Genomic DNA, 24,507 nt, shown 5'->3' on the forward strand with positions numbered 1-24,507 from the left:
TGCTGCTTTGAGTTCCACAAACATAAGGGATTATGTTTACAAAGGTAAATGCCTTCTACCTGTTCAGGAAACTGGCTACTGGTGGGCATCAGGAGTTTAGAGAGTTTCTCTTCATTGTGAACAAGTAATGAGAGAAGGGGGTGTCTGGAAGGGAAATGGAGAAATAGATTCATTTCATCTAGTCTTCTTGGTAAAATAATGCCACCTTCCTCTGTCCTTACTAAGTGGAGGAATGAAGTGGCAGAACAGAAAATCAATGATGTCCAATATGGCTGGATTAGAAAAGGCAGCTTTTCTACTTTGCACATAAATAGGTAACAGGAAGGTACAGCTAAAGTCCTCTTGCTGAAACACTGTCCCCCAGAAGCAGACATTATAATAATAAAAATAGTGGCTGTGTGTATATTGATGCTATTTGCAAGTTACCTGTAAGTGTTTATTTTTTTTCTTATACTTGAAATGGCTTTCTTTACTAAACTCTCACCTTAGTTCTGGTTTCCCCCCTCCTACTGTAGTGTGCAGTAAAGAAAATTACAGGACAAATGGGGAGAATGTAGAGGAGATGACACAATGCCTTGCATATCCAGGTTTCATCTTAATTTCCATCCCACATTCTCAAGACATGTTTAAACTTCCTAAGGGTTTTCCATGGACACAGAAACTCAGCACTTTAGAAGGTGCTCTTGTATGGCTGGCTGCCCCCCTTTTCCTCCTTTTCTATATTTTTATTTTACTTTTAGTATAGTGGTACTTAAGATCACTGGTTCACTTAAAAAGAAAAAAAAACAATAAGATGTTTAAACTCTACTAATGTACAAATAAGCTGAAATGTTGCATTTTTTGTGTATTTTTGCCATAGCAGGTACTGTATTTCTCATGCTGGATTTAGAAAAAAAAAAAAAAAAAGAAAAGAAAAAAAAGGGTGATGTTTTATTGGAGTGTGACAAGTTAAGAGTAATAAGGAATTAAGTCGTCGTCATTTCATTGAAACTGAGAGATGGTGTAATACTTATATAAGTTTTCTGAAGGTTTTTTTTTTTGGGCTTTTAAACAGCTTTTTTCGTTTTTATTTTAATTTTTTTTTTTGAAAGATATGATTGTATTATGTGCAACTCAGTTGCTTACATTATAACTACAAACTATTTTTGGGTTCCTGGAAAAAAAAAAAAAGACTAATAAATGTGTTTGGCTGCTAAGCATTTAAAGCTCGTATTTTCTGCACGTTTTGTGTCCCCTGCGCGTGTCCCTCAGCCGCGGCCATCTCGGGGCCCCTCACGGCGCGGCGGCCTCCGAGCGCCAGGGGGCGCCGAGCGACCGAGCCGGGCCCGCCATGGCGGCGGGGGCGGGGCCGCCTCAGGGCCGCGGGGCGGGGCCGCCGCCCGCCCTTATCCGCTGCTGCCTGGGGGCTCTGCCTGGTGCCCGCGCTCGACCTGTGCCGCAGGCGCTGCCATGGCGGCCCCCGGAGAGGAGGAGGACGTGGTGGCGCGATACCGCTCCCCGCTGGTGTCGCGGTACGCCAGCGCCGAGATGGGCTACAACTTCAGCGAGAGGAAGAAGTTCGGCACCTGGCGCCGCCTCTGGCTCTACCTCGCCCAGGCTGAGAAGGTAACGGCGGGACGGGGCGCTGAGGGCAGAGCGGCCTGGGGAGGGGGGAGCGTGGTGTCGGGCGGGGCTTCTTCGCGTCCCGTTTCCCTTCAGGGCCCTGGCAGAGGAGGGCTGGGAACCCTGCCTTCCCGGAGCTGCCCTCGGGAAACGAGACCGAGCGCGGGAAGACTGACCAGAACAACTTTTAGGAGCCCCTTCGCGTGTTTCGGGGGGGAAAGGGACGCAGGGGTGGGGGGTCAGGGTTACCCAACTGTCTGTACACAATCCTCCACGCACCTATCGCCCCTCAGCAAATCGCCTCTTCTTGTCTCATATGCTCCCCCTTGCACTTTTGCCTTTGTGAAATTAGTTTTGTGAAAGCTCTGCTAAGCAGTTTTTGGTGAGGGATTGCCTTTGAGCAAACATCATTGTCCTTCTGAAGCACTCGGCTGTTTGCTTTTCAGGAGGTGTGACGGGTGAGGTCCTCTCTCCTGTTCAATCCGATGGCTGTCAGTCCATGCCAACTGAACCACCCCCTACCTCTGCAGCCAGTTGTTTTTAGACAGCTCTTATTTCTGAGATAAGTTTACTTTTGGCCAAAGAGGACCAAACAGTTACCCCAGAAGTTCTTGTGATGTTTCTGATAGGCTGAGTGCCAAAAAAAAAAAAAAATACCACAAAAGACTGGGTATTGTGTATTAATTCAACTACTAGATAGCAGCAGCTGAGAGTATGTCCATATGATTGCAAGCTGTTGTGTTAGTAGAGCCTATGAAGTTAACGTTTTTTAAATGTAGTTTAAGCTAAACCTTCTTAGTTTGACTTTGATCCTAATTGGGGATATGTGTACAGCGATTATTAAGAGAGACACAATCAGTTTTGAGGATCCACTAACTTGATTCCTTGTGACTGGCAGGAAGACTCTTACCAGGTTTTTGACAGTGAAAAAGCTGTAATGTATTGCCCCAAAAAACCACAAAGAAAAACCACACAAACCCACCCCACTTTCTGACAGAATGGCTTTAGCTTTCAGACTCAAGAGTTGCCCATTTGTGCGGAGTTCAGCTTCCAGTTTCAAAGTACTGGGATTGTTAGGAAGCAATCCAAGCGCTAGGTCTGGCTGTTACTATTAGTGTAAGGGCAGAGAAGCACCTTGCTGAAGAATGAACAGCAGCGCACAATGGCATTAACCTGTTCCTTCTCCATTCAAGGATCATACTGCTACAGCTGCCTCATCAATAGTATGCTGGTTTTTTTAGAAGGTGAAGGTGTAATTATGCAGCTGTGCTAAATAGGAGTCACCTTCTGAAATACCACATGCTTGATTTTTCTCATAGTTCAGATGCTGGAGTGAGCAGACAAATCGATGCAAATGTCATCTAGCATAGGAAGTGCCATTACCATGAAAACATGCTTAAGCAGCTTTGCATGCTGGAAGCATGACAATATAAACATGTATCAATTCCAACACTTTTTCTTCTGTTCAAGAGCAAAATATGCAAGTTGCCCAATAGGAGAAAGTGATCTGCTTGAAAAAACCAGTGTGAGACTTCTAGGTTTCCACTCCCAAGCCCTGAACTCACGGCTCCCTTGTCTCTTGACCCTTGCTTTCCCTCTCATTGCCGCCCTAGAGTTTTGTCCCCAGAAAGTAGAGACAGATCTTGAAACTTCTTCTCTCTTTTCTTAGTGGGAAGAGGGAGACTACTATTTTTATCTCTCTCCTCGTTCCAGACCAGTTTGTCATCAAATGTCAGCCTTGGACTAAAGGAGGAAGAGCCAGCTGTTTTCAGCACCTGTTAGCTCTGTCAGTGATCAGCTCGTTATAGATAAAAAGAGTTTCTTTTGAAGAAACTTCTTATAGAAGATGCATAGTATTTCTATGGGGAAAAAAATGAACCCAAGCCAAACACCAAATAATAAATGAACTATGGCTACACTATTTACTGCAGTACTCACCTGATTTCAAGATAAGCATATATGGCTTATTCAGTTATCCTTACTGAAGATACATTGCATTTCTTTTTGGATATATTGAAAAAAACAAAAAGTAATGAATGAACTGTGGGCAATAGTTGCTTTTGTCTTACAGTAAATCAGAATTAGGAAGATCTAATCATAAGTTTTCTCAGAGTTACAGAGAAGTAGTAAGAGAGGACATGCATTTTAGCGATAAAATTTTAGGTAAAGCACAGGACCAGGCAAATGGTTTCAGTATCACCCTACTTAATAGAAGAAATTTTCGAGTAATCCACTTGGAAAATGTGAAATAAGAACTGAAAAAATATTTCATTGGAAACTGAATTTGACAGAAAGTCTATAGGGTGTTTTGTTCCTTTCAGCAGGCAATACCAGGAGTTTGAAAGAGGAGACTTAGCAAAGTGTGTGATTAGTAAAAGAAGCTAATATTTTCCCAACTGACAGTAGTCGAAGTTTGGGTTAAGAGCTGAAGCATGTGAGTTTATATCCATCCCAAAATTCTAGTTTATTTTTTTGCGCAAATTCATTTGTATTATAATACTTCTGTTAACACTTTTTAATCTTGAATTCTTGACCTTAGTGTTATTTGAAAGTCAAGTACAAATTTCATGTTGGTCTCCCTTCTCATAGAAGTAGCTTTGACATCTTACAGCATCACACTGAGTTACAAAATGTTTTGCACATGTAAAATACAAATGTTTTTTCTCTTAAGAATTGACAGATAGCCTCTGTCAATTTTTTTTGTCCAATTTACATATCATTATTTTTCTGTCATGTGTTCTTTAATAGATGAGCAGCCCAGTGTTCTCAGTCTGTTTGCAGGAGCTTTGCCACGTCATCTGCCTGCTCTGCTCTTCCCTTTAGGGATAGTGATGAACAGTCATAGCTTTCGTAGTGGTACATCAGAATATTGGAACGGTCTCGGAGGAATGACGCCTTACAAGCTCAGTCCAGAGAGCACATCACTGACTATGGTGCTTTGGGGAAAACCTCATGTTCTCCCTCGCATAATTTTCCTACTTAGTTTTCTTGAGTACACAGGTTTGAAGGACGTTTGATTATTTTCTTCCTGAGGTACTGCCCATATCAGCAAAAGCTCATAGGGAAGAGGCCTCACATATTGTTTGTGGACAGATGGGGACATCATTTGTCTTGTCTACCCTACCTTGCAGGTATTCCTGTAACAACTAGTCCCCTTTTTTGCAGGTCATTTCTTCTTTCTACGACTGCATACTGTGGTCGGCTTTTCCCAGTGAATCGTGGATGTCTGAACAAGGCATGAGGTTTTAACCTGGGCACAGGAGTGTATTGCTTGCTAAGTTGCCTGTGTGCTTTCAGGCAGTTTGTATCAGTGCACATCAGAAGTCTGGGGCCAGGTGCTTTTCCTCATTTATCTGGACACTCGTTGTCATCTATGCACTTGCAACATCATACGTTTGGGTACTGATTATCTGATGAGGACCTTGAGGGCACCTCTGCTTCACTTGCTGTCTTTAGTTCCAGGTTCCCATGCAAAACATTTTTTCAGTCAGTTCGATTCTGAGCAGAACCAACTTTTGAAACACATTGAATCCTGGAAGCCTCCTGGTTGGTGACTTCTCATTACTACTGCACAGAACAATAGCATTTTAGTTTGGAAAAGGCAGTAATGCCACATTCATTGTGAGACTTTTAAATTCTCGGTATCAGGAAAAGACGTTTTTCCTCAGTTAGCTTGTGACTGGTTTTCTCATCTTAGTTTGTGCGAGAGTATACCAGTGTATAATTCTGTGTTTTGCTATCTTTGTTTTTAAGTCAACTCACTGAAAAGCTTTAGCAATTTTTTTTGGACATGAACTAGGAGCGTTCATCTCCTGCTTCCAGATCGAATAACTGATTTCACAATGTTTCAGATTCAGACTGATATGAGATACTTCAGGACTTTTGGAAAGGTACAAACATATGTACCTTTCCCTATGTTCTAAGCCCACTGTTTACAGTTGTATAGGTCTAGATGTGGTCCAAAGAGTTCTTCCTGACACAAGCTGTTAAGTCACACGGTAGCTGGATTTTTCTTTATCCAAAGGGTAAACTTCATTAAAAAAGATTAAACTATACTCACTCTATATCATTTTTTCCCATGTGTCTTACTTTCTGTACTTGTGACAAGAATGTTACCTGACTGAGGAAAGTATGAAGCCCAAAAGGAACACCTAAGAATGAACACTGTCCTATTCTATTGGAAAAGGTTGGAAGGTTGGAGAGCCCTAGAATAGAAGCATTTGCAATTACAGCTCTTGATTATGCCAAATTGCCATGCTTCTGTGAGATGTCATGTGGGAGTAATTGATCTAAATATCTTCTGTCTCAGTTCGATTGGTAAAAAAAAAGGCAATAGAAAGTTATTTTCCCTTTGCAGTCACTTGGGCTTCCTATCACAGATGAGCAGATACAGGAGATGGAAGCAAATCTGGACAACATTGACTTCAAGATGGCAGCAGAGGAGGAGAAGAAGCTGCGTCACGATGTGATGGCCCACGTTCACACCTTCGCCCATTGCTGTCCAAAAGCTGCAGCCATCATTCACCTTGGAGCAACTTCCTGTTACGTAGGGGATAACACGGTAACATAGTATTTTCAGTTTCCTGTGTGCAGAGCTGGGCAAAACAAAGCTACAGTTGCTTATTTGATAGCTCTTTACAAACTTTTCTTTATAAAATATTAAATAGACTTTCAGACATTTTTATTAATTCTACTGTTAAAGTTAATTCCCCTTTGACCTAGCTACCCTAGGAAGGAAAGCTCCTCTTGCCTTCTTTCTTTTGATGTGAAGCAAGATCTGTCTGGAACCTAATTGTTCCCTAAGCTCTGCTTGCATGTTAAATATTCAAGGAGATAAGAGATGTGAGTTGCAAACACATGCAGAAACATGTGAACTCTGAATTATCAGTTACACCACCGTGACAGGAGTTCACTGACTTACAGAACAAGGCCCACAAGGTTCCAATTGCTGCTTGGAACCCCTGCGTTAGTTCAGGGTAAAACAAGCTTTTCAGTGGCCAAGGGAATGGATAAATGTGTTAAGTGAAAAAGGAAATACCACCATTCTACAGAACTGTAAAATATTTGTGAAAAACCTGTCTAAAACTTAGTACAAACTGAAGCCTAATTTCTCAGTATATGTTGCTGTTCAAGCCATTGCAACTTCACAACTGCTTTTGCTTTATGAGAAGCTGCTGTATGATTATTTTTTCTCTACCCCTTTGCAAGCCTGTTTGGCTTTTAGGTAATATCACCTTCCTTGTGACACTTGGACCTAGCTGTACCTCAGTCTCAAAAGAAGGAGTAAAGATGACTGGTGCCACATCAGTCCCCATACTCTCCTGCTGTCTTTAGCTTACAGTGCCTGTATTTTCCGCTTGGGACTGTGATTTAGTCTATCGTGCCATGGGCGTCCTGACTATCTCAAAATAATCATTGATAGGCAGTTGGTGGAAACAGGTCTCCTACCACTCATGACTTTCTGTGGATAGTACAAAAGGAGCAATGATGGATCCAGTCATAAGCAAGTTCAGTGCAAGTTCTGTTACAAGAAGGAAAGCAAAGCATTTGTTTCAAGAAGAGACTTTTGAGTCAACAAAGCATATTTTAATTATCCTGTCTGAGACAAACATTATGTCTGGCCCTTTAGACATGGCTCAAAGTTCCTTTCTGTGCTTCTTTCAGGATCTGATTGTCCTCCGTGATGGGCTTAACCTGCTGCTACCCAAGGTGAGAAGGCAGTTGTGCACAGTATCTCAGAACTGTGGAGCACTCATGTCCTGTTAATAGCCTGTGTTTAACTTGGAATTTCCTAAGCCTTTCTGGGAAGCTAAGAGGAGCTGTCTGTCTGGGTTATTCTTAAGAAAGTGAACAGTTACCCTCCTTTCCTTTCTCAAGTCTTTCCCCAAAGCTTCTTTGCTCACAGAGGGAATTACAAGCAGCACCTTCTTCATCTGTGCCATGGGTACTAGTTTCGGAAAGCAACTGTATTGCTTTCGGGGTCAGCTTAGGCTTCCCCTTAACTATATTCCTAGGACTGTGTCAGCATTCAAGAAACTATATGATACAATTTTCTGAGGTCAGATATAGTGGGGCTGTAGTGCAGTGTTGTCTGTCTGAGCTGAACATCTTGGCATCCAGTTTGCCCTGGGCTGTGTGTGTGTCAGTTATACCCAAATCATCTTTATTTCTGACCATTTCCAGGAATAAAGAGAATACCCAAGGACGAACCATCTGCAGCATTGGGTTGGGCATGAGGATGAGACTAATTTGAGCTGAAGTCCAACAACTTGTGTTACCTCTTGCTTGAGTTTAGTAGCAAGCAGAAATTGCATGCATGGCCTGAAAAAATTAAACTTGCCATATTCTACAACTAGAGGGTGCTATTCAAAAGCTGCACAGTTGTTTCCCTCCCCTTTTTCTCACAATGTTGTGCTTTGCTAGCTGCTGCTGTGTTGTTTGGTTTGGTTTTTTTTCTCTCTCATTCCACCTCTTCTGTATCCTTCCTGCTTCCACCAGCTCGCAAGGGTGATCAGCCGGCTGGCCGACTTTGCTGAGAAGTATGCTGACATGCCTACTTTGGGCTTCACTCACTACCAGTAAGTAGCCATCAGCCTTTGCTTTCATTTGGTTAAACTGACCTGCCACTGCTTGCTTTCATCCTTTTTCCCATCTCTGGCCAGAGGCAGTCGGTATTGATGGACGTCATTAAGGTGTTGTTGGTGGTTCAGAAAAGGAGTATATACCTGAGTCCAGGCTTGTCTCAGGAAATTGGACTGTTGCTTTGAGTAGCTGTCAGCAGTTGCTTTAAAACAACTTCATAAAGAATGACTTCCAGGCAAACACAGATGTGCATATTCTGGGCTGTTTCAAAAGAGCGTGACTGGGAATTGCAGTAATCCTGTCTTCCAGTCACATTTTCTTTGTTTTTCCCCAAGTTATTTTCAACTGCAGCTTAGAAAGTTTTGTTAATGTCCACTTGTTACTAAGTCAAAGGACAACAGGATGTCAGTGGTTCTGTTGTTGGGGTAGTTTAATCTTCTTCATGAAGAATGTTTTCAGAGGCATTAAAACTACACCATGAGGTAAGCCCCAGTGATATGGAACACCAGAGGCAGGGAAATTAAGCACAGGTCATGTCAGACTCTCTGTCTGGCACTTAAAAATTTCTCCCAAAGGAGAGTGAAAGCATCAGGTCAATTGTCTTGCCGTATATGGCATGTCATATATGGCATGTCAGTTCCATCAACTCTAGTCCTAGGGCCCTCTTCAGCTACAGCTTTTTGGAGCAGTGTTCTCTGTGTTTACTTTTATTTTGGCTTTTGGAAAGGGGACAACAGAGTATTCAAGAAGTGTGTGCAAGGTGAAATCATAAAAACTAAGGTGAAGAAGGCATTGATGCCTCAGCCTTTTCCGTGTCCTTTGTCAGTGGGGTCTTTTTCTCTGTTTACAATCAGGTCTGTGCTTTCCCTTGCCTTCCCTTTTCCTGCTTATGTACTTGCAGAGGCCTGTCTTTTTGCCTTTCACACCCCACACTGAATTCATCCAGGTGGGTTTTGACATTCCTTGCCGCATCCCTGCCATGTTGAATAGCTTCCTTGTATCCTCCTGGATCACCTATCCCTGCTTCCAGATCTTACATGCTTCCTTTTTATGTCTGAGCCTTGTTCATGTGCATATGCTTTTTTGGAACTAGTATAGAGGTTGTTTTTGGAGTTCATGTCGATAATTTGAAATATTTCAACTGCTGGATTCTGCGTAACACTCTGTTACCACCTCAGAGCACTGGCAGGGGGTCAGTGTAGTTGAGGCTTGCAGTGACCAGGTGGAGGTCTTACAAGAAGGGTTGGCTGACAGCATCGTTAATGCATGTTTGCCCAGGGGCTGAGGAATGCAGCTACATAAATAAAAAAAACAAAACAGTCCCTGAGAGGAATCCTTTAAAATCACAATGTGAAAAGAGATGTTTCTATGCTGAGAATTTCACACCAGTGCTGTAAGTCAGCCAGGATGCCCCCCTTGCCCTGGGCGAGCAGAATTGGGGTGGGGCACAGATGCACCCCCTGTTTGTCATGGGCCCCTGCAGGCTGGCAGAGAGCACCCTCCTGGCACACGTGGACGTGACGACTGCTGTTTTCTCCTAGTGGAATTACATCTGTTCCTGAAAGGAATGATCATATCTTCAGTACCATTTACCGGGGATATACGTGTACTAGTACATCTTCCTACATAAGCCAAACCTTGTTAATTTCTGCTCAGATGAATCAGAGAATTAACCTGCAAGGATGTCTTAATGGCAGACTCAAAGTGTGGTCCTTGTGGAGTTACTGTGCATGTCCTCAATGAGTCACATTCTGTTCTTCGTTGTTTTCAGACCTGCCCAGCTCACCACTGTGGGGAAACGCTGCTGTTTGTGGATTCAGGACTTGTGCATGGACCTGCAGAGCCTGGAGCGGGCTCGGGATGACCTCCGCTTTCGGGGTGTAAAGGGCACCACTGGCACTCAAGCCAGCTTCTTGCAGCTCTTTGAGGGAGACCATAGTAAAGTACGTCAGACAGCCTAGGGCATAGACTTTGCAGTCTTGGCAATTTTCCATTCTGGAATGCTGTTTTCTCTTTGAGGGAACATGGAAATTCTGGCATCAAATTCACAAGGGCATTGTGATCCCTCTGGGGCTCACTGACAAGGCTCTGTGTGAAAGTGAGCAGAATTCAGGGGCGGGGCAGTGCTTCACAGAAAGTAAAACATGTTTTGACAGTAAACTAAGAAAAGCAAAAGATCGTTTTTGCTCTTGCTGACCTTACTGAGTTGTTGTATTTTGAACTCTGTTTTATTTTTTTCTTCACCCCAAGGTTGAAGAACTGGACAGATTAGTGACTGCAAAGGCAGGATTTAAGCGGTATGTAACAAGCAACATACTTAGTCATCTGTATTTGATGTTAGCAAAGTGTGACTCCTGCCAGTGGTGTTGGCCCAGATTCCCCAAGCTGCCAAACTGACGTCTGTGCTGATGTTCACTTATCCCCCCTTGCCATCTTCCATTCTCAGTTGCAGCTTCCCGCATGAAACTTCACCTCCTTAACAGGCCACTTCTACTTGTCTCCCCGTCAAAGTACAGCTGTCCCTTTTCCCTCTCTGTTCCTCTCTCCCATCCGCATGCTGCCCCAAGAAATGGACAGCCTGAATCCAAAGTTATTCCCATCAGGGCAGAGTGACAGCCCTCCACTTTGAGCCATCTCCTTGCTCAAAGTCTTGCAGTACTGTAGTGTCTGTCTGAACACTCAACTTCTGTGCTTATTTCTAGGGCTTACATGGTCACAGGGCAGACCTACAGTCGCAAGGTGGATATTGGGGTCCTATCTGTGCTGGCCAGTCTGGGGGCATCTGTACACAAGGTGAGCTCCCTACTTGGATACATTGGGAAGAGTGGGAAACATTTTAGATCTTGAAGAGAAAGTGCTCATAGCGCAGAATGCTCTTCTCAAGAAATATTGGTGTTCCCTGTTCAGCTGTCTTCTTTGTGATCATGTAAATTCACTGCTGGTTACATGCCTAGTGGTCAAATTTCAAAGATCTTCAGACCAGAGATGAATAAGGCAAGTTTGCTGAACAGATTCTGAGGTGGGTTAACAAATCCCACACCAGATAGTAGTCTAATCTATGCTGAATTGATCCAATTAGAGTAAATGTCTTTCCTAGTGGTGTATGAATTTTTAAATTTCATTGTTTGCTCCTAATTAATTGCTTCTATGATAATGGTGTCCTTGTGGATTGTTTTCAGTGATTTATCTCTGTTCCGTCCCTCCTGTTCCTCCTCTTGGGCTAAAGTTATCTATGGTATTTTCTTTTGTTTTAGTTTTTTTTCTGGTTCAGTGAGCACACATTATCTGTGTTTGCAAATCACTGTGTAATTTTGTTATGCATTTTCGGTGTTCTGCCCTGGTCCATCTTCCGCTCTGTGCACATTTTTGCCCTCCTTGGAGTCCTGTTCTAATACAGTGGTTGTTTTCTGTATGTTTTCTTGACTGACATTTTTAGGACAGGAAGTATGATTGCAGTGTCAATTTTTTTTGCCAAAATTTTTGCTGCCCACAGTTTACTTCTTAGATGCAAACTCTTCTCCAAGAAGGAGTATATATTGGTGGGTGTTATTTTGGTTCTGTTTGCTAATTTGTGCTTTTCTAGATTTGCACTGACATTCGTCTTTTGGCCAACCTGAAGGAAATAGAGGAGCCTTTTGAGAAAGACCAGATTGGTAAGGGATGAGAGACCCTTCCTGGATTGGTGTATGTGTCTTTTCATTTATGTTGTTGCTGCCTTTTAAACAAACTTAGAAATGTCACTGACAGAAGTTGCTTTAAATTAGCTTGGGTTGACCTTGTTAGTATTTTGGGTCCTTTTAAAATAAAAAAAAGGGGGGAAGAAGGAAGAAAAAGCACCTTACCTAAAGGTTTCTGGATATTAAGTAATTAAAATCTGGATTTGTATTTGCACACTTCCAGCATCTGGGGGGAGAGCAGAAGTAGCCATGTATGTCTCATTGCCTAGAGAGGAAGACTTGGGTCCAAGGAATTCTTAGTATTTTCCATTCCTCATGAAGCTGACTGGAGCTGTAGGTTTTCAGCTCGACTCAGCATTTTGATCTTTATAAGCAGACAAATTTGGAACAAGGGTCCTAGGCTGGACCCTTGCCAGAAGAATGCCAATTATTGTGATTTCTGACATTGGTAGAAAGGGAGGAGGAAATGTAGAGTTTTGGCTCTTGGCTGAAAGAAAGTTGAGGTCCTCTAACTAGTTGTATAGGATTGAATCTGCAAATTAAGCTTTAGTCCTGTCTGTTGATTCTGCCACTCTGCATTCTTTGGATGGTTTTGATATCCATTCACTAGGGCAACAGGCAGCAGTTTAAGTATCTGACTTCGAAGGACAATGTTACTAAGCAGATGGAGCCTTGAACACTGCCAGGGTTGCCATGGGTAGCCTAGAGAGATCATTGCTGAACGCTACATTAAAAACTTGGTTTATGGGGTAGTATTTCTGTTTTGCAGAACTGCAAAAATTTCTTCCCACTTTTTCTCTCCCCACATTTGGATGTTTCTGATCTAAAGGGGATGGTGGTGGTGTCATTTTCTTTATTCCATATTGTCCTTAGAAAATCGTGTTTTGAGGCTTTAGTCAAACCCATGATTCCTGACACATTTTTCTTATCTGGGGGAGGACCTTCATCTCTTCTTCCTGAATGCACTGCTTCTGTTGCACCATTTCCATCCCTCTTTCTCCTCTCACAGGTTCAAGTGCTATGCCTTACAAGAGGAATCCAATGCGTTCAGAGCGCTGCTGCAGCCTTGCTCGACACCTGATGACCCTGGTGATGGACCCCCTCCAAACAGCCTCAGTGCAGTGGTTTGAGCGGACATTGGATGACAGTGCCAACAGGTTTGTTTAGACTGTGCAATGCTGCAATTTCAGAAGGTCTTGTTCAGGAAGGTCCTTTGATCTATTTAGAAAATACTATTTTTAAACTAAAACCACAAGCTAACACCTTTTGATCAAAAGCAGTCTCAATAGAACCTGGTTTCCTCTGTAAGAACAGGTAAAAACAGTTAGTTTTTTTTAATGCCAAGATCCTCTTCAATGTAAACCAGCAGAGAGAGGGAGGGATACAGAAGCCGTGGTAATGTATTGCTCTCATAATCTTCCTGTTTCAACAGTATAGTATAAATACTCACATTTCTCAAATTCTCCTCCCTATCTATTTTGAGTGAGTTTTTTGACCCCAATCTTTTTCACTTTTTAAAGAATAATCCAACATTTTATCAGTAATACCTTAACCCTCCAAATAATCTGAAGAAACTTATTTTAATCTATTTGTAAAATGTTCTTTACAAGAAGTAGTTCAGATCCTAGAGAAAGAGCATAACTATTTATTTTTTAAAAATAATGTTTCAGGAAAATCTGTGCAGCTCTTTAGGATATTACGCAGCAAACTTTGCTTTATTTGATGATTCTTCATTATCACTGTTTTGAGCTGAGCAAAAATTATCTGTAATTATTATCAGGTAAATTACAGCAATTAAATTCAATGCTTCCATCTTTTGGTTAGTACTAAATGTTATTTTTAAGATATCTCCACAAACATAATGTCTGCATAAAATTTCATGCAAGCATAGAAGATCTTTTCCGAAAAGGGCTTTACAGCTGCTAGTCTCATTAAGAAAAGAGCTGCATAGGCAGCAGAAAACAATGTAAATTTAAGAAATTGGATACTGATTGATACAGTGTGTTTATTTCCCAATAGCTACCAAATGTAGAGACATGTATTGGAATGTTTCAAATTTTATTTTCATCTCATCTAATAGAAAGAGTCATTTGTCCACTTCATAAAGCAATTAAGAAATCTGTGCCTTGGATTTTTTTTTTTGTTAAAGCTATAGTGTTTTGGAAGGCAGAGCAAGCCAGAGAAAATTCAGTCAACGTACAAACCAGCAAAATTGTTTTTAAGAGAGTGTGATAGAGTTGGAAGGCATAGATGTAGCACAAGGTTCAAGTAGTAGGGTATTTTAAAAGATCACAGTTTGGAATGGGGCAGGCCCTGCTGTCACAGATGGATGATGCTGTGTTTGCTGCACTGTGACACAGAGCCTTTTGCCTGATACAGCTCGGTTGCCACTACTCCTCTTCTTTCCCTCCTTTCCTTTTTGTCAGGACCCTCCTTTGTGACCAGGAGCTGGTATCTTGGAGGAATCCCCCACCAAATGCATGGATCACTTTGGAAGTTACCCACTGAGTGCAGCCAGGCACAGCATAAGTGTGCAGCATGTCTTACTCCTGGAGGGTAGGATCAGTAGACAGTTCAACATAGAACATGTAGGGGAAGATACTGTAAATTGCTGCCCTCTTTCCTACCTGTGTAATCACTGAGTCATCTTGGAGCTTTCTACATGTGCCTTCACCCCTTCTCTTCTCTCTCCCTCTCTACTGACCAAAAAGAAAAAAAAAAGGAGAACAGTTCCAGCCTTAGGGCCACAGTAATGCTATTTACAGAATGATTTACAGAAACTAAAGGATCTGAGGTAGACTGGAACATGGCCTGTATTGCTAACTGGAGCTCTGGGTACGTGTGCTTTGCAGGCGCGTGTGTCTGGCTGAGGCTTTCCTGACAGCTGACATCATCCTGAGCACACTGCAGAATATCTCCGAGGGACTCGTGGTGTATCCAAAGGTAAAGCAGGAGATAACGTGCGTCCTTGGTAATGCTGCAGCTATGCCAAAGTGTATGAAAATCCTCCCACTCGAAGGATTACATTTTTATCTGCTAGCTCAAATGGTTTGTCTGAATTTTGCTCTCTATTCTTGCCATGTTCTCACTGTTTGTGGGACATATGTGAAGGGGTACCTTGCTGAAACCAAAAGAGAGTAAATTCAAAATTTCTCACAAAGGGTATTTTTCCCCAAACTACAGATATGGATCTGTAGAAATTAGCAGCAAAAGATACTGTCGAGACAGATCCCATGCAGTCCTGTAACTTAACACGGATTAGAAAAAAAAATCATTGTACATTTTTTCCACAGTAATGTCCCTTCCAAGATATAGCTTCTAAGTATTATCAGCTTTAATACCTGAATTTCCAGAGCTAAGTTCAAAATGAGAAATTGTCTTTGCATCATGGGGACAAACCTTTTAGCAGGGCCCACTACAGTAGGACAAGGGATAATGGTTTTAAACTGACAGAGGGACGATTTAGATGATATATGAAAGAAGTATTTTACAATGAGGGTGATGAAACACTCTCAGTGAGGGTGGTGGTTGTCCAGAGAAGCGGTAGATGCCCCATCCTTGAAAACATTCAAAGTCGGGTTGGATGTGGCTCTGAGCAACCTGATCTTGTTGAAAGTGTCCCTGCTCATTGTTAGGGAGATTGGACTCGGTAGCCTTTAAAGGTCCCTTCTAACCAAAGTGTTTTATGGTTCCGTGATCATTGTCCAGTCCTGGAGATTCAAAGGGAGTGGAAGAACTTCACTGGGAGTTGCAGTTGTCTACAGAATTTCTATAATGCTGTTTCTTTTTTCTGTTTGTTTTGTTTAAGGTGATTGAGAGGAGGATCCAGCAGGAGCTGCCGTTCATGGCCACAGAGAATATAATCATGGCGATGGTGAAAGCAGGGGGCAATCGTCAGGTACAAATGCAGTGTCCGAAATACCTTTGTTCCCTGCCTGATGTTTGTCTCCTGAGAAACAAAAGTATCTGGGCTCTTGTCTCACCTTTCTTTGCTCTTCACCTGCTCCCAGAGAGTTATTAATATTACACTGGTGCTGCAAAGCCAGACTGCCCTCTGAGGGGAGAGCAGTTGTGGAGATCCATATTTTTGGTTAGGTACACTGTGTGTTTGAACTAATCTGGCTGCCTGCTGGGGAAGAGGGAGAACTATTTTTATATTAAATACTAGTAGGCGTTTTCCTTTTGTAAGTGTTTGAAGGAACTTGAAACACAGGCCAGGTTTCTTTAAATGGAGCATATTGGCAGTTGGCTACCTTATAAATTAAAAGAGAATGAATCAGTCCTTCAACAAGAAAGCAAGTAAGACCATTCTGAACCATTCATTCGTGTATCATTCTTCCCTAATTTAGTGTAGTATATTAACAGCTTTGTTTATGATACTTCATTCAGTTTTCTGTATTCAAGCAAACTGAAATTAAATATTTTCCTTAGCAAATAAATACAGACACCATTAGATTATATTTCCTTATCATTTAATGTCATGATTCAGGTCAAAATTGATAATTGAATTTACATCTTAATAAAACACCTTATTTTCACTTACCTTTTAGATAGTAAATTTTGATTCTATGGTTATTTCCACATCAGAGACAGAAGTTAAACTTGCAAGATAGTAATTAGCAAACGGCTTTTGACAGAAGCTTTGAGTAGAATATATGTTGTTCTAGTTTTCTGAAACACTTGCGGCAACTCAGCCATGATGTCAGGAAACATCCTTTTTCCTTTTTTTTTTCCTCTGCATCTCTGATATTTGTCATTGGGTCAGTGAGTAAGCTTCCTTATCAAATGTTTTAAGGCGTGATATCATGTGACTAAGTTTCTTTATCTTTACAGATGGCTCTCTTTCTAAAGTATCCTGTTCTTAAACAGTCTTCTCTACTTTGATTAGACTTAAGAGTGTGATTCTGTGATTCATTTGTGTCTGTTATTGGCCTGGCTTCTTTCTGGTGCTGTTTAATTACACACCTGTAGAGTTGTACATTTATAAAAGGTGTTCATATTCATGTGTTTTGTTTTCCTGTACTGGGAACTTTGGAACAGCACATTTTTTAGGCTTTCCCCACTTCCCACCCAACTCACTTCCTTTCCCCATTACTAAACAGCTCCCTCCCCTAAACACTGAGAGGACAGATCTGTTCAGCTGAGGCAGGTCAGTGCTGAAGCAAAACAACACCTGGATGGAGGGAACAGGAAGATGAAGAGAAGGTTCTCGCATGGCTGTAAATGGAACCACATGGCTGTACTTTAAGGCCAGCATGGCAGCATCTGATTTTGCAGGTGGTCCCTGACTACACTTGGGTTCCTTTGTTCTTACAGATTGATTCCACAGTAAGTCAAGGGATAAGAAGTCTTTTAGAAAAATTGTTACAACTGTTTTGCCAGTCTTAGTGTCGTGTGAGGGTTCTTTGGGACAGAATGTCTCAAGGTCCTCGGATTTGTAAGGTGTTCTTTTTTCCTCAGTCTGTCCATATGTAAGCCATGGTTTTTACAGTCTCACTGCTTGTTAGGTTGGACAGATACTTTTCCCTTTTCCAAATCTGTAGATGTTTTACATTGTTTGCAACTGAAAAAAAAATCCCAAAGGGACATCTAAAAGTATTTGGGAAATTTGAAGAAATATAAAGGATTCCAGTGTCATAAGTTTGTGGTATAATTCAACAGGGAATGCGTGTGACATTCAGACTATTTTAACTTCAAAGGGCAGATGTGGAAAGATGAAAAAATCTTGCTTTAATGTAGTGGTATATGAGACGCTGCAGTCCAAACTGTGTGTCGTTGCTGTGCTGTCCGGGGCTGTACACTTTGATATTTCTCCCTCCCACACAAGTTGGCACGATGAGCATATGCTTTCAGTAGCACTGGAATGACTTTTTTCTTTTCCTATCTTCTTCCTTCTGTAACTACAGGATTGCCATGAGAAGATTCGTGTTCTCTCCCAGCAAGCAGCCGCTGTTGTGAAACAGGAAGGGGGTGATAATGACTTAATTGTCCGTGTCCGTGCTGATCCTTACTTCAGCCCTATCCATAAACAACTTGAAAGCCTGTTGGATCCCTCCTCCTTCACTGGACGTGCTCCTCAACAGGTAAAGTAGTGGAAAGAGGCTATGGGTGCTATGCATTGTAATGGAGTCTGTTGTTTCATCCTGCATCCTTTCGTATGCCAGAGAGTGGACATACTGTGTAACTCTGCCCATATTACAAAGGCAGGCATCTTTCTCTCTCTTGATTCCCTTGGCTTTCTCGTCTTGCTTTTCTGTGGGCTTCACATTTTTGACCCAGGATGTATCAGTGTTGGGTGTCTTTGGGAAAGAGAGACTCTGGTGGAACAAGCAGGTCTGAATGGGGAGGAGAAGGCAAGCCCTTTTCCAAATTTTGTTTCTTATCTTTCTTGAACAGGTGGCAAAATTCCTGAAGGAGGAAGTTCGACCAGCACTGATTCCATACCAAAGCAAGATGGGTGGGAAAATTGACCTGGCACTTTAGGTATAGTCTGCAAAGGTGTGTGGGTACAAGAAAATAATAAAAGCCTTATTGACCCAGATCTGTTTACTGTGTCATGCTATTTTGGTTCTCTGCAGTGCATTTAACCCCCAGAGTTTACAGCCACCTTGATTCCAGATGGGCTTTTCGTTCTTTGTCTGCTGTTTAATCAAGCCTCCATTTATAGTGTGCTGGGTTATTGAGAAACACTTGATTGTGACAAGGTAACTTTATCATAGCACACTTTATCATTGGCCCCTTATAGAAGCAATACCAGCTATCAAAGAGCAATGCCGGGTGCTGCCTGACAAATCATATTTGCAGGTTTGAATTAGCAACCAGCCATTGTGATTTGGCTATGACTGTGGTCCTTGGCCACAATCCTTGTGGTCCGTGGTCACCTTGTAGGTGATTGATACTGAATGGTAGGTGGACTCTAACATGTGAAAGTTGATCTCTACTACAAGTAAGTCTTTTCTGGTAAAGAAAGAAAAAAGATGCTGGGATTCATTGGGTGCCAGAGAAATTCAAGAGCTTTGATTTTATTTCTGACATGAAAGTTCTAATTTGTAATGTCTGTGCTTTACTGGCCATTCAGTATTGGACCAAACTCTTCTCCCTTTGACTTAAACTGGAATGGTTCCCTTACCTCTTCCTCCAGTGTTATTACCTCACAGACCATTTCTTCTGCGTCAGTGTAATAAAAAGCTCCCTCTTTTATAAATGCCTCTTATTTATTCAGATTCTCAGAGATGACATGACTGGGATTACTTGATGATTTTTGAAACGTGGTTGCTGGAAAGAATTAAGAAAAGCAGAACTAATTGAAAGAACCTACCTGCTGTCCTTGAGGCCATGATTGTTTAAAGATGATTTCAAAATACAGTTTTAATGAGGCTTGTCTATGTTAAGTAGTCAGAGCAGTGGGAAGCTTCAGGCCATGATTTCCCTTCATTGAGATTTCTGTGGCTTTACCTTGCCCCTAGATTATGGCATTCAAAATGTCTCAAACATTTCTGAGTTTTATGGTGTTTAAAACATTTTGCCTGCTTGTGCTATTAACACTTAATTAGCCATCTGTTTGAAAAGGATAACTAATTGAACACTGGTAATTTTCAGGCTATTACTCAAATGGATAGCCAAGAAAGAAAACGGACATATGCAGAAGTCTTCCTTTTTTGGTCCTCTTTCCTCCATAAAAAAAAAAAAGAAACTGTGCAGGGAAGAGGATCAGCTAATGTACCTTTTCTTGTCATCTGGAAATAAATCTTTGTGCTAGGCCGAGGCTGCCAGCTGTGAACTATTGGACTTGTTTTCCTAGAAAGTTTTGAACAAATAACAATGGCACAGAGGAAATGTCACCCTCCTAGAAAACTGGCACAATCCTTTAAGAGACTTCTACTCCTTAGTTTATGACCTGTCTTCTTTCTGGCGGCGTTTGCACTGACACCAGCCAAAGATGTAGTTCCCCCCTCTCCTTGGTTGGTGGGAACAGGTCACCACCAAGCAGTGCTTCAGGAGCAGCTCTTGACTGAGCAGCTCTTGATTCTCCTCCTGTACTCAGCACTGGCAAGGCCACACCTTGAGTGCTATGGCCAGTTCTAGGTCCCTAAATTCAGGAAGGACATTGAGGTGCTGGAGTGGGTCCAGAGAAGGGCAGCAAAGCTGGTGAAGGGTTTGGAGCACAAGTCTGATGAGGAGCAGCTGAGGGAGCTGGGGCTGCTTAGTCTGGAGAAAAGGAGACCTTATTGCTTTCTACAACGACCTGAAAGGAGGTTGTAGCCAGGTGGGTGTTGGCCTCTTCTCCCAGACAACTAGGGGCAGGATGAGAGGACATGATCTTAAGCTGCACCAGGGGAGGTTTAGGTTGGACCTTAAGATTAATTTCTTCACAGAAAGGGTGATTAGACACTGGAATAGGCTGCCCAGGGAGGTGGTGGAGTCACTGTCCCTGGAGGTGTTTAAGGAAAGGCTGGACGTGGCACTGAGTGGCATGGTGGTGTTCGGTCATAGGTTGGACTCGATGATCTCAGAGGTCTTTTCCAGCCTAATTGATCCTGTGATTCTGTGACTAATCCCGCTTCTGGATGGTTCTGCCCTGTGTTCCTGCAGCCCGTGCCTGTGACACTGGCGCTCTGCTGGCGGCGCCTGGGTCTGTGCGCTGCTTGGAGGGGCGATTCCCCCGGCCCCGAGCGATGGGTGAGCGCCAGCATCCCGGCGCCTGCCCACGCGTTCCCGACCGCGCTTCCCGGCCTACAGCCCCCAGCGCGCCCCGCGCCGCCGCCCGGATCCCGCGCATGCGCCTGCTGAGCGGCGTGCGGGGCCGCCGGGTCGGGGCCGGCGCCCGCCCTGAGGGGAGCGCGGCGGCAGCAGGTGGGTGCGGGGCCGGGGTCGGCGCTGCGCGGGGAGGGGGCTCAGCCCGCGGGCCACCCCTCGCCCTCCAGGGCTGCCAGCCCTGCGCCTGCCGCCGCGCCGGGGGGGCTCCCCAGGAGCCGTCGAGCCACCTTGTCAGGCCCCCCGCGCACACCTCTCCCCCAGCACCCCCTCCCTGCCCTGCTCCCCGCCCGGGCGGCCCCGCTGCCGGGGCTGTGTGTGGGGCAGGGGCTGTGCGGCCGCGGCGCCGCTCGCCGGGCCCGGGCCGGGGGAAGGCAGGGACCCTCATCCCCGGGGAGGCTCCCGCGCACCTGCTGCGCTGACGCAGGGTCTGGCTCCGCCAGTGACTCATGCTGTGCACGGCTTCGCCGCCGAGCTGCCGGGGCACGTTCTCCCTGCGCTGCCGGCGCCCCTTCTCCGGGCTGGGCTCTCCCCTGCTCCCCGGGACGTGCCTCTGCCCTCACCCGCCTCTTCTCCTGCCTGTGACTGCGACTCCCGGCGATCTCTGGTTCGTCCTGCTCTGCCATACTCATTTGCTCTCCACGCGTGCACCTTTTCGGAGGTGTGCCCCGGAGGAGAGACAGTCTGTCTCCTGTCTGGCTGGGGGGAAGGAACGGTTACGGAACTGAGATGGAAATATGGCAGTATCCTCTAGGCAATGGGCACAAATAGACGTGCTGCAGGCCCCGTGATTGTCAGCTGTAATAAATGTCAGGAAGACGGGAGACAGATGTAATTCTCTTACCTGGTGATGCAAATTCAAGGGAGTGAAGAACCGCTGTCACACGGATTTAAATCTCATTGCAGGCAGTGGCTGTGGACTCCGGGACAGCTGTTTGGTGTCTCTTCACAGATCTGGTAAGGGTGGGACAGGAAAAATTTCCTCCCTGTATCTGCTTTGCTTCCTTCCTAATTTTTTGAGGGATGTCTGAATTTAAGCAGGTACTTTCCTTCTAAACAAGTAGATTTCAGTGTTGGAGGGGTTATGTGATGTCATAGCTTCCTACTTCATGATGTCTCAAGCCCTACTCTTCACGGCTTGCTGTGATTTTTTTGGGGGAGGGAAGGATAAAGTAGTAACAGTGCCTTCAGGAAATGAGGGATCCTTTTGTGCAAATAGATGGGAGAGAGAAGTAGTCTTGCTGGAATTACAATCAGTGTTTTTTTAGTAGTGCAAGACTGGATCGTGAAATCACTCAAGAAGGAGCTGCCAGCCTGGCAGGAGTGGGCAACTGCTGTGCTTTTGCTGAGCTGTTGATCAGAATACAGTTGCTTGCTGGATAATCTAAATTCTAGATTAGTTTTTTAGCTGCTACAGTGTCTGGAGTGGTGGCCTGAAAAGAAAAAGCCACTGGAATAAAAATCAATTTCATTATGTATTTCTAGATCTGCACACTGTGTGTGTAGCTTTCCCTGCGCAGAAACAAGGGTTGGATTCCTACTCTGGAGAATTCACAAAGTAAAAGGGAAGGAAGGGGGTGGGAAGAGGCATGACATGTAATTAAAGAGGTCAGGGTGGGGAATACTTGTGTCATGTTAATACAAAGTTATGTTAATTCTGTATTTAACAGATTAAAATGACAAATACTTCCTTTCTCAATTCCTTTTACGATGACATTTTAATAACGTGGCTTGGTATTCTCAGGGAGATGTCATTCATAGTGACTGTTCCTCTGAAGAAGGGTGAAGGGAATCTGTGAGGGTCAGCAGAGAGGAGGGGCATATTTCTGGAGGAATTGCACTGGTCAGGCGATGATAGAGTCAAAGTGAGGAAAGTACTGCACACCTGCTCAGGACTGAAATAATTCTCCAGTTTTGGGGTCCCTGCTAATGTAATTTAGATTTTTCTTCTTTGCTGTGCTTTTAACCTGTCACTATCTTTCCTGCAAGATGAGATCTTTTGCTAATGTCAGTGTTCTAAAGGACCTTGACATTCTTAACAGATGGACAATAATCAAAATGTTAAGCCTTTAAAAATCTATTTCTCTCACCAGAGGTGGCGGTGACAGTAGAGGTTATTGATTAAGGGATCTGTGTGAAATGGGCGGCCAGTCTCAGTCCCATTCTTAGTGAATTGGTTTGAATGTTGCAGGATTGTTTCCCATGTTTGGTATTTGGGATGCTTTAACAAAGGAGTCGATGAGTTCACCCCTCCTGAGGTAGTAACTGTTTTGGAAATGGTCGGGATGATGTCTCTTCCTGACTGTCAATTGCAAACTTCTCACCAACACATAAGAAGCAAAGAAAACTTTTAAAAAATAAATCCTAAGAAGTATTGCAACTTTCTCTGCAGTGGTAAAGGTAAGGCGCCTTATATTTTGGTGTACATGGTTCTACAGCTCTTCTAGCTAAATCAGCAGTGATCCTAGTTGGTGATCTGTATCACAGTGGGTGTCCTGGCTCCTATCCTAGCTCAAATGGATAGGATACAGAGATTTTGCAACTGTCAGGTAGGATGAGGTAAACAAATTGCTTCATTCTGTGTTGTGAATGCAGTGTCCCAAGTGTCCCTCAAGGGACGGAGAGGTGTTGGCACGTCAGGTTTGTGTCCTCAGCCACACAAAGACTTGCTTAAACTTCTTTCTATGCCACCTTTCATCACAGGGTCTAGGTTTTAAATACATAAAGCTTACACAGGGGTAAGTATGTGGGAGCACTGGGGAAAATCTCACTTGTCAGCTGTGTTGCTGTTGACACTAGGTAGGAAAGAGGAGGATGTTGTCCTGCCACATTTGTTTTGTCTCTGAGGAAGCCTCAGCTTTTCTTAAACTGGAATGCAACAAGGTATATTGGTAATAGAGCAATTTTGTTTCTGTCTTAAGAAAATCACCCTCATGGCTGGGCTTCACGAACGAAGATTTGGGAAAATCACCCTAGGAGAAATGAAAACACACTTGTTTTATGAGATAGGTGAAAAAAAAATAGTATATTGCTATAAGGATGACTACAAGAACTTTGTTACTGCCCAGACAGTGCAGTATTTCTTGTCTGGGAAGTATTTGATGATTCAGAGATGAAAGAAAGTGTCCGTAACCTGACAGCCTTTCTTTTTCTGGAGAAGAAGTCTTCCTGATCCCCAGAATCAGGAAATATCAGAGGTTTTGTCTTGTTTTGTCACAAATGTTAACAGTCATTGTATATTTTGGTTTTTTTCCTCTTAAGTTATCTGTGCATGTAAATTTCTGCAGGAGCAAGATCTAAGTAGTCAAACATGACATGCTAGATAAGGGCTTTGCAAACAGTCCTGAGAGGTGTTTTGAGTGTTACTAACCTCTTCAGAAAGTTAAGTTCTGTAAAGACAGAGCCCTGAAGGAGAAAAATTTCAAATGCTATGGGGTATACTTTCCTTAAAAAGCCATTTTCTGAAGCCAAATGAAGCGAGACTTGCTTAGGGTCCTGGGACTTGAATCTGACTATTTTTTGTGAATAATGGAGGAAATAGTAACTCAACAGAGGTACAGGGGAGTGACCCGAATCGAGTCTTTCTAACACCTCACCAAGGTAACAGCAAACCCTGACAGCTAAACCTCTGCGAAAAGGCTGTGTCAAGGAAGAGACGCTCTTGTTCCTTTGTCACTGGGAACAGTGGGACGAGACCAGCTTGAGAATCAAACTTTCACCAGGGATGAGCCAACAGGGCTGGTGATGGAGAGCCTCAGATGGCACTGCTTGTCACCACTTAGAGCAGGAGTGTCATATAAAAGACTTCACAATACCTGACTTTAAATAACTGTCACAAGTGTCTTTCAGGCTTTCTTTGCCTGGTGCAACCCTGCATCTCTAGCAGAAATAT

At 43.4% G+C, this 24,507-nt stretch overlaps 2 protein-coding genes across 4 annotated transcripts in view; both read left to right on the forward strand.

The window, feature by feature from the left end:
* The first annotated feature begins 1,362 nt into the window (after positions 1-1,362).
* Positions 1,363-18,402, forward strand: ADSL (adenylosuccinate lyase). 2 transcript variants are annotated; one of them, XR_005567308.1, is made up of 13 exons: positions 1,363-1,605; positions 5,960-6,163; positions 7,267-7,311; positions 8,101-8,180; positions 9,956-10,127; positions 10,435-10,481; positions 10,887-10,977; positions 11,768-11,837; positions 12,871-13,018; positions 14,714-14,804; positions 15,670-15,759; positions 16,964-17,189; positions 17,768-17,853. XR_005567308.1 is itself a non-coding variant. In XM_027722652.2 (13 exons), the coding sequence occupies exons 1-13, from the start codon at positions 1,450-1,452 to the stop codon at positions 18,342-18,344; spliced, it is 1,458 nt and encodes a 485-aa protein (XP_027578453.2). In that variant the 5' UTR covers positions 1,363-1,449; the 3' UTR covers positions 18,345-18,402. The 2 variants fall into 2 exon arrangements, 1 of the variants encoding a protein (XP_027578453.2); XM_027722652.2 differs by lacking the exon at positions 16,964-17,189 and adding an exon at positions 18,258-18,402 and having other exon boundaries at positions 17,768-17,944.
* A 2,295-nt stretch (positions 18,403-20,697) lies between these two features.
* Positions 20,698-24,507, forward strand: part of SGSM3 (small G protein signaling modulator 3) — a 29,196-nt gene continuing 25,386 nt past the window's right edge. The window contains exons 1-2 of one of the 2 annotated variants that reach the window (XM_039391423.1): positions 20,698-20,714; positions 21,522-21,572. The gene's annotated coding sequence lies outside the window, so the exon portion shown is untranslated. Of the gene's footprint in view, positions 20,715-21,087; positions 21,573-24,507 lie in introns of those variants that run through there. The other variant, XM_039391422.1, reaches the window with a different exon arrangement.

Source organism: Pipra filicauda, unplaced genomic scaffold (assembly GCF_003945595.2).
Source record: "Pipra filicauda isolate LSUMZ 115617 unplaced genomic scaffold, ASM394559v2 scaffold95_size2449627_pilon, whole genome shotgun sequence".
Taxonomy (NCBI): domain Eukaryota; kingdom Metazoa; phylum Chordata; class Aves; order Passeriformes; family Pipridae; genus Pipra; species Pipra filicauda.

What these genes read in the sequence shown, in the direction of transcription:
- ADSL (XM_027722652.2), top strand. Translation starts at nt 1,450, where the DNA reads ATGGCGGCCCCCGGAGAGGAGGAGGACGTGGTGGCGCGATACCGCTCC. An exon ending in TTGAGGGAGACCATAGTAAA is followed by an intron (nt 10,128 to 10,434) that starts GTACGTCAGACA and finishes CTTCACCCCAAG; the next exon opens with GTTGAAGAACTGGACAGATT. An exon ending in CTGGACGTGCTCCTCAACAG is followed by an intron (nt 17,945 to 18,257) that starts GTAAAGTAGTGG and finishes TTTCTTGAACAG; the next exon opens with GTGGCAAAATTCCTGAAGGA.